We start from the raw sequence: 13,694 nt of genomic DNA, 5'->3' as shown, positions 1-13,694 counted from the left end.
TCCCAAAAGTCCCCCATACCCTCCCCCCCCAACTCCCCTACCCACCCACTCCCACTTTTTGGCCCTGGCATTCCCCTGTACTGGGGCATATAAAGTATGCAAGTCCAATGGGCCTCTCTTTCCAGTGATGGCCGACTAGGCCAAAATGATTTATTCCTAATGAACGTGAGTGTTTGCCTACATGTATATATGTACATCACATGTATGTCTGGTGCCTATAGAGGCCTGAAGGGAGTGTCATATCCCCTAGAACTAGAGTTGCAGGTGGTCCTAAGCCATTCACTTTGAGTTCTGGGACAGGGCTTAAACCTGGGTCCTCTGCATGAGCAACAGGTGCTCTTAAACCTCCGAGCCATCTTTCAAGCCCAGTTTTAAAAAATTACATTTATTTATTCATTTGTTGGTGGTGATCATGGTGGTGGTGTGTGTGATGCCCTTGAGTTACCAGATATAATGTATGCTGTGTTAGGAAACTGACGTGCTGTTTAAGCTTGCTGAAATTGAACTCTGAGAATAAGAAGGGCTTTCCTGTCCCAGACTTCATGTTTATTGCAAATGTCTTGTAAGACTCTGTATCCAGGGAAGGGCTGGCCCCTGTGGGTCTGCAATAGGGAGATGGAAGAGCAGTCACACAGCCCAAGAGTAAAAACACTGTGTTCCTGAGAATGGCTAGAATGGCCAGTGCCAACCAAAGTAACTATTGTTTATACCTACAATGCCCTACAGCTATTATGAGGGAAAGAGAAGAAAACAGGAACTCACAGGTGGAGAGAATGTGCTACTCTGCCTGGACCTCTCCATGGGGAACTCCAGCGGGGCTGTGTCAAGGCCTCCCCAGTCATTTCTGCTGGATGAGCCCAAGCCCCTGTCTTGTTCAAGTTATTTGCAGACAATATCTATCTGCTGCAATTTGTTCTTTTATGTGGTGGCACAAAACAGACACCCTGCTCCTTCCCCCAGGACAGGAGATGAAGAGTTCCCTCTGACTGCTTCAGTGAGGTGTCCCCAGTCAGCTTTAGCTGGATGCATGCACTCTCCTATATGATGTCATCTTTAGTTTTCTCTCTCACTGGGCTATCCTAGTCTCTCTCACTGGGCTATCCTAGTCTCCTCTGATGATGTGTCAGATCTGGTAATAATTTGCTAGCTATCTGTGCCTTCTTTCCTCTACTTGCTACTTAATCTTTAGTTTTTCTCTTGCTATATAACTCAATCATTCAAAACCCAAAGCATGGCTATCTTAGAACCATACAGAATACTAGTATTCATGGCAGAAAAATAGGATAAAGTGCATATATCAAGAACTGTAGGGCTGGAGATGGCTCAGTGGTTAAAAGCACTGACTGCTCTTCCAGAGGTCCTGAGTTCAAATCCCAGTAACCACATGGTGGCTCACAACCATCTGTAATGAGATCTGATGCCTTCTTCTGGTGTCTGAAGACAGCTACAGTGTACTCATGTACTCATGTAAATAAAATAAATAAATCTTAAAAAAATAACCGTAGTCCTCCACATTCATCCCCACCTCCCTTTCTGTCACAAACCAGGACCCATTATCCTTGCCTCTAGGTCCTAACCATCTTTGAACTTTTCTTGTGAGGTCTGCATACATATGTTTATAAATGACATCCGTTTGGATCAAATTCATGCCACCAACAATCTCTGAGCTCCATCTAGATATGATCAATAGTACGGGATTTTCACCTAGCTTACTGTCAGTCAGAATTTCAACTTTTCAGGTATGACCACCTGCCATGAACACATGTTCAGGAAGCAAATCAAGTCATGTAACATAGATAGAACACATGCTCAGCATAGATAGAACACGTGCTCAGCATAGATAGAACACGTGCTCAGCATAGATAGAACACAAGCTCAGCATAGATAGAACACGTGCTCAGCATAGATAGAACACAAGCTCAGCATAGATAGAACACATGCTCAGCATAGATAGAACACAAGCTCAGCATAGATAGAACACATGCTCAGCATAGATAGAACACGTGCTCAGCATAGATAGAACACATGCTCAGCATAGATAGAACACAAGCTCAGCATAGATAGAACACGTGCTCAGCATAGCTAGAACACAAGCTCAGCATAGATAGAACACATGCTCAGCATAGATAGAACACAAGCTCAGAGAGCCGCTGAGGCAGCACCCTTGGCGGGCCGCAGACAGCCGACCACCATCCGGACCAGAGGACAGGTGTCCGCCTGGCTTGGGAGGCGGCCTCAGCCTCAGCAGCAGCAGTCGCCATCTTGGTTCCGGGACTCAGCAGAACTTAGGAAATTAGTCTGAACAGGTTAGAGGGTGCGCCAGAGAACCGGACAGCTTCTGGGACGGGCAGAAGCACAGAGCCGCTGAGGCAGCACCCTTGGCGGGCCGCAGACAGCCGGCCACCGTCCGGACCAGAGGACAGGTGTCCGCCTGGCTCGGGAGGCGGCCTCAGCCTCAGGAGCAGCGGTCGCCATCTTGGTTCCAGGACTCCCTGGAACTTAGGAATTTAGTCTGCACAGGTGAGAGTCTGCACCACAGAAGCTGACAGCTTCTGGGAACTGCCAAAGCAACACAGCTTCTGAGAGAGGCCCTGTTTTGGGCCTTCTTCTTCGACCAGGAGGAGGTCCAAAAACAAGATATCTGCGCACCTTCCCTGTAAGAGAGCTTGCCAGCATAGAGTGCTCTGAGCACTGAAACTCAGAGGAGAGAATCTGTCTCCCAGGTCTGCTGAGAGACGGTAACAGAATCACCAGAAGAACAATCTCTAAACAGAGTCAACTATAACTACTAACTCCAGAGATTACCAGATGGCGAAAGGTAAACGTAGGAATCCTACTAACAGGAACCAAGACCACTCACCATCATCAGAACCCAGCACTCCCACTTCGCCCAGTCCAGGGCACCCCAACACACCCGAAAACCTAGACCTAGATTTAAAAGCATACCTCATGATGATGGTAGAGGACATCAAGAAGGACTTTAATAAATCACTTAAAGAAATACAGGAGAACACTGCTAAAGAGTTACAAGTCCTTAAAGAAAAACAGGAAAACACAATCAAACAGGTAGAAGTCCTTACAGAAAAAGAGGAAAAAACATACAAACAGGTGATGGAAATGAACAAAACCATACTAGACCTAAAAAGGGAAGTAGACACAATAAAGAAATCTCAAAGTGAGGCAACACTGGAGATAGAAACCCTAGGAAAGAAATCTGGAACCATAGATTTGAGCATCAGCAACAGAATACAAGAGATGGAAGAGAGAATCTCAGGTGCATAAGATTCCATAGAGAACATCGGCACGACAATCAAAGAAAATGGAAAATGCAAAAAGATCCTAACTCAAAATATCCAGGAAATCCAGGACACAATGAGAAGACCAAACCTACGGATAATAGGAGTGGATGAGAATGAAGATTTTCAACTCAAAGGACCAGCAAACATCTTCAACAAAATTATTGAAGAAAACTTCCCAAATCTAAAGAAAGAGATACCTATGAACATACAAGAAGCCTACAGAACTCCAAATAGACTGGACCAGAAAAGAAATTCCTCCCGACACATAATAATCAGAACAACAAATGCACTAAATAAAGATAGACTACTAAAAGCAGTAAGGGAAAAAGGTCAAGTAACATACAGAATTACACCAGATTTTTCACCAGAGACTATGAAAGCCAGAAGAGCCTGGACAGATGTTATACAGACACTAAGAAAACACAAATTCCAGCCCAGGCTACTATACCCAGCCAAACTCTCAATTACCATAGATGGAGAAACCAAAGTATTCCACGACAAAACCAAATTCACACATTATCTCTCCACGAATCCAGCCCTTCAAAGGTTAATAACAGAAAAAAAACAATACAAGAACGGGAACAATGCCCTAGAAAAAACAAGAAGGTAATCCCTCAAAAAACCTAAAAGAAGACAGCCACAAGAACAGAATGCCAACTTTAACAACAAAAATAACAGGAAGCAACAATTACTTTTCCTTAATATCTCTTAACATCAATGGTCTCAACTCCCCAATAAAAAGACATAGACTAACAAACTGGCTACACAAACAAGACCCAACATTTTGCTGTTTACAGGAGACACATCTCAGAGAAAAAGATAGACACTACCTCAGAATAAAAGGCTGGAAAACAATTTTCCAAGCAAATGGTATGAAGAAACAAGCTGGAGTAGCCATCCTAATATCTGATAAGATTGACTTCCAACCCAAAGTCATCAAAAAAGACAAGGAGGGGCACTTCGTTCTCATCAAAGGTAAAACCCTCCAAGAGGAACTCTCAATTCTGAATATCTATGCTCCAAATACAAGGGCAGCCACATTCATTAAAGAAACTTTAGTAAAGCTCAAAGCACACATTGCACCTCATACAATAATAGTGGGAGACTTCAACACACCACATTCACCAATGGACAGATCATGGAAACAGAAACTAAACAGGGACACACTGAAACTAACAGAAGTGATGAAACAAATGGATCTGACAGATATCTACAGAACATTTTATCCTAAAACAAAAGGATATACCTTCTTCTCAGCACCTCATGGTACCTTCTCCAAAATTGACCACATAATAGGTCACAAAACAGGCCTCAACAGATTCAAAAATATTGAAATTGTCCCATGTATCCTATCAGATCACCATGCACTAAGGCTGATCTTCAATAACAAAAAAAATAACAGAAAGCCAACACTCACGTGGAAACTGAACAACACTCTTCTCAATGATACCTTGGTCAAGGAAGGAATAAAGAAAGAAATTAAAGACTTTTTAGAGTTTAATGAAAATGAAGCCACAACGTACCCAAACCTTTGGGACACAATGAAAGCATTTCTAAGAGGGAAACTCATAGCTCTGAGTGCCTCCATGAAGAAACGGGAGAGAGCACATACTAGCAGCTTGACAACACATCTAAAAGCTCTAGAATAAAAGGAAGCAAATTCACCCAAGAGGAGTAGAAGGCAGGAAATAATCAAACTCAGGGGTGAAATCAACCAAGTGGAAACAAGAAGAACTATTCAAAGAATTAACCAAACGAGGAGTTGGTTCTTTGAGAAAATCAACAAGATAGATAAACCCTTAGCTAGACTCACTAGAGGGCACAGAGACAAAATCCTAATTAACAAAATCAGAACTGAAAAGGGAGACATAACAACAGATCCTGAAGAAATCCAAAACACCATCAGATCCTTCTACAAAAGGCTATACTCAACAAAACTGGAAAACCTGGACGAAATGGACAAATTTCTGGACAGATACCAGGTACCAAAGTTGAATCAGGATCAAGTTGACCTTCTAAACAGTCCCATATCCCCTAAAGAAATAGAAGCAGTTATAAATAGTCTCCCAGCCAAAAAAAGCCCAGGACCAGACGGGTTTAGTGCAGAGTTCTATCAGACCTTCAAAGAAGATCTAATTCCAGTTCTGCACAAACTTTTTCACAAGATAGAAGTAGAAAGTACTCTACCCAACTCATTTTATGAAGCCACTATTACTCTGATACCTAAACCACAGAAAGATCCAACAAAGATAGAGAACTTCAGACCAATTTCTCTTATGAATATCGATGCAAAAATCCTCAATAAAATTCTCGCTAACCGAATCCAAGAACACATTAAAGCAATCATCCATCCTGACCAAGTAGGTTTTATTCCAGGGATGCAGGGATGGTTTAATATACGAAAATCCATCAATGTAATCCACTATATAAACAAACTCAAAGACAAAAACCACATGATCATCTCGTTAGATGCAGAAAAAGCATTTGACAAGATCCAACACCCATTCATGATAAAAGTTCTGGAAAGATCAGGAATTCAAGGCCCATACCTAAACATGATAAAAGCAATCTACAGCAAACCAGTAGCCAACATCAAAGTAAATGGAGAGAAGCTGGAAGCAATCCCACTAAAATCAGGGACTAGACAGGGCTGCCCACTTTCTCCCTACCTTTTCAACATAGTACTTGAAGTATTAGCCAGAGCAATTCGACAACAAAAGGAGATCAATGGGATACAAATTGGAAAGGAGGAAGTCAAAATATCACTTTTTGCAGATGATATGATAGTATATATAAGTGACCCTAAAAATTCCACCAGAGAACTCCTAAACCTGATAAACAGCTTCGGTGAAGTAGCTGGATATAAAATTAACTCAAACAAGTCAATGGCCTTTCTCTACACAAAGAATAAACAGGCTGAGAAAGAAATTAGGGAAACAACACCCTTCTCAATAGTCACAAATAATATAAAATATCTCGGTGTGACTCTAACTAAGGAAGTGAAAGATCTGTATGATAAAAACTTCAAGTCTCTGAAGAAAGAAATTAAAGAAGATCTCAGAAGATGGAAAGATCTCCCATGCTCATGGATTGGCAGGATCAACATTGTAAAAATGGCTATCTTGCCAAAAGCAATCTACAGATCCAATGCAATCCCCATCAAAATTCCAACTCAATTCTTCAACGAATTAGAAGGAGCAATTTGCAAATTCATCTGGAATAACAAAAAACCTAGGATAGCAAAAACTCTTCTCAAGGATAAAAGAACCTCTGGTGGAATTACCATGCCTGACCTAAAGCTTTACTACAGAGCAATTGTGGTAAAAACTGCATGGTACTGGTATAGAGACAGACAAGTAGACCAATGGAATAGAATTGAAGACCCAGAAATGAACCCACACACCTATGGTCACTTGATCTTCGACAAGGGAGCTAAAACCATCCAGTGGAAGAAAGACAGCATTTTCAACAATTGGTGCTGGCACAACTGGTTGTTATCATGTAGAAGAATGCGAATCGATCCATACTTATCTCCTTGTACTAAGGTCAAATCTAAGTGGATCAAGGAACTTCACATAAAACCAGAGACACTGAAACTTATAGAGGAGAAAGTGGGGAAAAGCCTTGAAGATATGGGCACAGGGGAAAAATTCCTGAACAGAACAGCAATGGCTTGTGCTGTAAGATCGAGAATTGACAAATGGGACCTAATGAAACTCCAAAGTTTCTGCAAGGCAAAAGACACCGTCAATAAGACAAAGAGACCACCAACAGATTGGGAAAGGATCTTTATCTATCCTAAATCAGATAGGGGACTAATATCCAACATATATAAAGAACTCAAGAAGGTGGAATTCAGAAAATCAAATAACCCCATTAAAAAATGGGGCTCAGAACTGAACAAAGAATTCTCACCTGAGTCATACCGAATGGCAGAGAAGCACCTGAAAAAATGCTCAACATCCTTAATCATCAGGGAAATGCAAATCAAAACAACCCTGAGATTCCACCTCACACCAGTCAGAATGTCTAAGATCAAAAATTCAGGTGACAGCAGATGCTGGCGAGGATGTGGAGAAAGAGGAACACTCCTCCATTGTTGGTGGGATTGCAGGCTTGTACAACCACTCTGGAAATCTGTCTGGCGGTTCCTCAGAAAATTGGACATAGTACTACCGGAGGATCCAGCAATACCTCTCCTGGGCATATATCCAGAAGATGCCCCAACTGGTAAGAAGGACACATGCTCCACTATGTTCATAGCAGCCTTATTTATAATAGCCAGAAGCCGGAAAGAACCCAGATGCCCCTCAACAGAGGAATGGATACAGAAAATGTGGTACATCTACACAATGGAGTACTACTCAGCTATTAAAAAGAATGAATTTATGAAATTCCTAGCCAAATGGATGGACCTGGAGGGCATCATCCTGAGTGAGGTAACACATTCACAAAGGAACTCACACAATATGTACTCACTGATAAGTGGATATTAGCCCAAAACCTAGGATACCCAAGATATAAGATACAATTTCCTAAACACATGAAACTCAAGAAAAATGAAGACTGAAGTGTGGACACTATGCCCCTCCTTAGAAGTGGGAACAAAACACCCTTGGAAGGAGTTACAGAGACAAAGTTTGGAGCTGAGATGAAAGGATGGACCATGTAGAGACTGCCTTATCCAGGGATCCACCCCATAATCAGCATCCAAACGATGACACCATTGCATACACTAGCAAGATTTTATCGAAAGGACCCAGATGTAGCTGTCTCTTGTGAGACTATGCCGGGGCCTAGCAAACATAGAAGTGGATGTTCACAGTCAGCTAATGGATGGATCACAGGGCTCCCAATGGGAGGAGCTAGAGAAAGTACCCAAGGAGCTAAAGGGATCTGCAACCCTATAGGTGGATCAACATTATGAACTAACCAGTACCCCGGAGCTCTTGACTCTAGCCGCATATGTATCAAAAGATGGCCTAGTCGGCCATCACTGGAAAGAGAGGCTCATTGGACACACAAACTTTATATGCCCCAGAACAGGGGAACGCCAGGGCCAAAAAGGGGGAGTGGGCGGGTAGGGGAGTGGGGGTGGGTGGGTATGGGGGACTTTTGGTATAGCATTGGAAATGTAAATGAGCTAAATACCTAATAAAAAATGGAAAGAAGAAAAAAAAAAAGAACACAAGCTCAGCATAGATAGAACACATGCTCAGCATAGATAGAACACAAGCTCAGCATAGATAGAACACAAGCTCAGCATAGATAGAACACAAGCTCAGCATAGATAGAACACGTGCTCAGCATAGATAGAACACAAGCTCAACATAGATAGAACACATGCTCAGCATAGATAGAACACAAGCTCAGCATAGATAGAACACATGCTCAGCATAGACAGAACACGTGCTCAGCATAGATAGAACACATGCTCAGCATAGATAGAACACGTGCTCAGCATAGATAGAACACATGCTCAGCATAGATAGAACACGTGCTCAGCATAGATAGAACACATGCTCAGCATAGACAGAACACGTGCTCAGCATAGATAGAACACAAGCTCAGCATAGATAGAACACGTGCTCAGCATAGATAGAACACAAGCTCAGCATAGATAGAACACATGCTCAGCATAGATAGAACACAAGCTCAGCATAGATAGAACACGTGCTCAGCATAGATAGAACACGTGCTCAGCATAGATAGAACACATGCTCAGCATAGACAGAACACGTGCTCAGCATAGACAGAACACATGCTCAGCATAGATAGAACACGTGCTCAGCATAGATAGAACACATGCTCAGCATAGATAGAACACGTGCTCAGCATAGATAGAACACATGCTCAGCATAGACAGAACACGTGCTCAGCATAGATAGAACACAAGCTCAGCATAGATAAAACATGTGCTCAGCATAGATAGAACACGTGCTCAGCATAGATAGAACACGTGCTCAGCATAGACAGAACACGTGCTTATCAGAAGAGCACTGAGTTCTATGGTGTCAGAAGCTGTGTAATCTGAACAGAAGCAATGCTTTCCAAAGTGCATACATCCATGTAGAAATTAACTCTCACATTCCACAATCAGCTCGATTTTTAAAAAAATTACTCATTTTTAAACTTCACATGTGAGTGTTTTGCCTGCATGTGTCCATGTACCAGCTGCCTGCAGATGTTAAAAGGTATAAGATCCTGTGGAATTAGAGTTACAGACGGTAGTGAAACACCACATGGGTGCCAAGGGTTGAACTCTGGTCTCTGGAAGAGCAACAATAGCTCCCAACAACCCACTGTTTTACATTATTATAAATTACATTAATGTATTTATTTGCATGTGTGTGTATGCCCAAGCACACATGCTACAGCATGCAAAAGGGGGTATGTGAGAGAATGTCAAACAAAAGAAAACAACTTGTAGAAGTTGGTTCTTTCCTTTCCTCTTTCCATGTGGGTCCTGGGATAGAACTCAGGTTGTAGGGTTGGTAACAAGTGCCTTAATCCACTGATCCATCTCATTGACCAGTGGTGATCAGTTCTTAAAGTGAGGAAGTCTACACATGAATAACAGAAAAATAGGACATAAGTGCACAAGTTAAAAACTGTAGTCCTGTGATGGTTTTAATGTCAATGTGACACAATCTAAAATCACCTAGAAAGGGAGTCTCAATGAAGGGTTCTCCAAATGGGGAAGACCTGTGGCCATGTTTATGGGTGATTTCTTGATGAAGTTAACTGAGGTGGTAAAACCCATCCACTGTGGGTGGACCATTCCTCAGGAAGCAGGATCCTGGCCTGCATAGGAGTGGAGGGAGTCAGTTGATCACTAGCATGTGTGTATTAATCCACTCTTGATTGTGCATGAGATGTGACTATGCTTCCAGATTTTTGCTACCCTGGCTTCCCACAGCAATGGCTTATAAGCTGAAATCCAGTAACCTTTTTTTCTTCTTCTCTATCATTGCTTAGGTCAGGGCATTTTGTCACAGCAAGTGGATCAAAACTACGATGCCTCTTTTAAGGGGAGTCAATGAGCTAGGAGAACACACAAACTTACATCAGCTTTTCTATGTTGCACTCTTCCTGGCTCAAGACATCACACAACAGTTTCACATCACCATGGGACAGGAATGTGAGGTTGAGGTCCAAGTGCTGCAAACACTGGTTCTGAATCAACTCAAAGAACAGGCGGTTATCACATAGGAAGGTCACATTATTTACCCTGTAGAACAAAGAGAGGGATCCATCAGTTTCCACTAAGCTCTTATCTTTGGCAAGATCCTATATATCATAATGACAGCATAACTCTAATTTTGTAACCCAGTGACACAGCTCACTAGGTTATTTTTCTCTTCTATGTGGAATTCTGAGATAAGTTTGTAGGCAAGGTTGGCTGTCACATGAAGAAGCCCTGCATACACTTTCATCATTGTAAAATTCATGGGACATCCCTCAATGAAGAATGGTCAGCCACACACGTTAGTGGTACCAAGCCAGTGAGATTCTACTTTGAATTGTATAAGCCTTCATTTATGCAGTTAGCTGAGAGATGGTGGGAAGGAAAGTCCATTACTTCCATGATATGACCACATCAAAGTTGAACTGTAACTTACACAAGTGCTTTAAGGGTGCAGCTGGGGTACATCAGATGACTATATAACACCAAAGAGGCTGTTTCATTGAGATTAGTGTTTTTCACTTGGAGTATGTAGATGTCCTTACTGCTTATGAGCACAGAGCACATATGATGCCAACACATGAGTAGCTTTTCCCTGTAACAGAGGACAAAGAAATACATTCCACTGTTAGAAAAGTTAATTCAAGGCACTAGGGAGATGGCTCAGTGGTTAAGAGCATTTCTTGTTCTCACAGAAGACCCAAGTTCAGATTCTAGCACCAACATGGTGGCTTACAACTATCCTAACTCCAATGCCAGGGTTATCTGACACACTCTCTGGCTACCATGGGTGCTGTATGCACACACGTAGGCAAAACATTTGTACACATAAAATAAACAAATGATAAAACCTGCCAGCACTTTTGGTTCTACTTATTTATAAGAAGTTAAGTCAAGCCATTCACAGCACATACATGTGGCAAACTGATTCCCTAACAGGTTAAGGGTAGCCAGCTAAGGTCATTTCATGTTTGCAGTTCTCAGCCAGACATGTGGCAAGGTCTGTGGGATTCTGATGTTATAGCTTGAGGGTAGAGATGCAGTTAATGTCTATTGGGAAATGGCCAGAGAATTCTGAGAATCCTACACACTGGGGACCAGGCTTGTTTGGGGCTATCACCTATACTCCCCACTCCCACAACAGGGTAAGATAATGCATCTAACTTTAAGGAATAATATAGAGAGGAGGAGACTGCACACAAACACAGTGGTGACATAGAGTTGACCAACACAACCCTATACGTGTCTGCAGGCAATCTGTCCCGAAGGCTCTTGAGAGTAGGGCACATTCCTGGTTCATCTCACACATAAGATCACATTTTAAACTTCCTGGCACATCACTAGAAGAAAATGAGAGGACTGATGCCCTGATTATGGCTGTAGACATGGAATTGCTAGAACAAGCCAGAATGTTACACCAGCAATTTCACCTTTCTCCTCAGAATTTACATAAGCCCTTGCTTATGGAATTGTCTATGTCCCAATGTAAACTTCTTGCAAGGTTCTGTGCAACTTGCGCACCTCTTACACCACTGGGTCCCCTTGGCAGATCAGGACTTAATCCTAGAGATCTACTCCCCAGTGCAACCTGGCAAATGGGTGTCACTCATTACCCAGCCTTTGGTAATCTTAGGTATGTACATATTGTGGTAGATACTTGCTCAGCCTTTGTAGATGTTGTGGCCATGGCAGGTGAAAAGGCCTCTCATGTTATTAAGGCCATGAAATCAACAATGCTGGTAATGGGAGCACCTTGGGCACTCAAGACTGACAATGACCTGCTTACTCATCTCAGCAGCTCAGCGCCTTCCTATCCTCATGGAGGATCAGTCACTCCTTTGGGATACCCTGTAATCCTCAAGGCCAGGCAATCACAGAAAGGGCAAATCGTTCTTCGAAGGGAACATTTGCTAGGGCTACCTGCCCAGAATCCAAAAGAGATCCGCGCCTAGCCTTGGTGGAGTTCCTGTTCCATGTGAACTTTCTCTCCTTAGATGAGAAAGGGCTGAGTCCTGCTTGCTTACAAACATTGGGCATTTTTGCTGAGGGATGCTCCCCTCCCATTAGTTAGATGGAGGGACCCAATAACCTGTCAATGGCAACTGTCCACTCCACTTCTGACAAGGGGGCAAGGTTATGCTTGTGTTTTCCCCCAGGACGCAACTGTGCCAATATGGGTACCCTCAAGTAATGTTGGCCTGGCTATGGAGTGGGGGCAATGAAGGAGCCAGAAGATGACCAGGATATGGAGATATAATGTGCATACTGTGTTTATTAGTTTTCTTCAGCCTAGGAGGGCCGATGGGCTTTTGGTTTTGGTGCCCTGCCCTTCATTCTTTTGCCTATGGCAGTTAACTCCCCAGCCTACCCTGTTCTTTTCTCTTCCAATGTGAATTTGGGTTTGTCCTTCATGGACTTAAGTCACTACTACACAACAATTAGAAGGCACTTGGCCCACGGAGGAAATTCTCTGCTTTATTACCAATGTCTCCTCTGTCAGCTCTTGTATCCAACTATACAATATGACCTTGGGGGACTTTCATGGTGATCTAACCCATGACACCATGTTAGGCATAAAACTTCACGTTCCCCTTACTGATTACAAATCCCCAAAGGATCCCCCAAACATATCACGTCCACCCCTGCCTCACTGTCCAAGGGTCTCTCAAACGGCCACTTTCATGGGACTTCCAATCCCTTGGGAGCACTGCCAGACTGCACTAGGTATAAAATTTGCTGGGGACTACCCGATATTGTCATCTAACCTCACACTTGGCATGTGGAGGTTTACCTTGCATAATGCTTCCAATATTACTCCCTATGTTTAACAGGGATCCCATTAGATTCCAATATGACCCCATTGTGAGCAATTGGAATTTGTGTGGTCCCTCTAATTGTCTTGATTTATGCCCCTTTACTCTCCTAAAGGGTGGCTGTCTCTTTAATGGGACAATATTAAGAGGCTGTTTGACCCCTTGTGGATAGCCACTTCTGTTATGATGGGAGGAATTGTCATACTAATAATTATTTTATTTAAGTGTCTCTCACAGCTTATCTCCAGGTAACATTCCATAAATAAGGCAACCCTGCAGGTGCTGATGGCTCTCAAAAATCCTGATAAGGAAGTGATCAAAGCACGGATGGCAGAGATCCGTGAGACCACCATGTAGGCTTTTCCTCATCTCCCCCTTGTATGACATGCCTCCTGA

At 42.7% G+C, this 13,694-nt stretch overlaps 1 protein-coding gene across 1 annotated transcript in view; it reads right to left on the bottom strand.

Moving 5' to 3' along the window:
- Positions 1–13,694, bottom strand: part of Nlrp4c (NLR family, pyrin domain containing 4C) — a 59,989-nt gene that overhangs the window by 21,508 nt on the left and 24,787 nt on the right. Inside the window, exons 4-5 of the mRNA NM_031389.2 lie at positions 10,922–11,080; positions 10,366–10,530 (exon numbers count right to left, since the gene is read on the bottom strand). Coding sequence (NP_113566.2) covers positions 10,366–10,530; positions 10,922–11,080 — 324 coding nt within the window. The remainder of the gene's footprint in view (positions 1–10,365; positions 10,531–10,921; positions 11,081–13,694) is intronic.

Source organism: Mus musculus, chromosome 7 (assembly GCF_000001635.26).
Source record: "Mus musculus strain C57BL/6J chromosome 7, GRCm38.p6 C57BL/6J".
Lineage (NCBI taxonomy): Eukaryota > Metazoa > Chordata > Mammalia > Rodentia > Muridae > Mus > Mus musculus.
The sequence above is the reverse complement of the archived record's forward strand: the minus strand, read 5'-3'. Positions and strand labels throughout refer to the sequence as shown.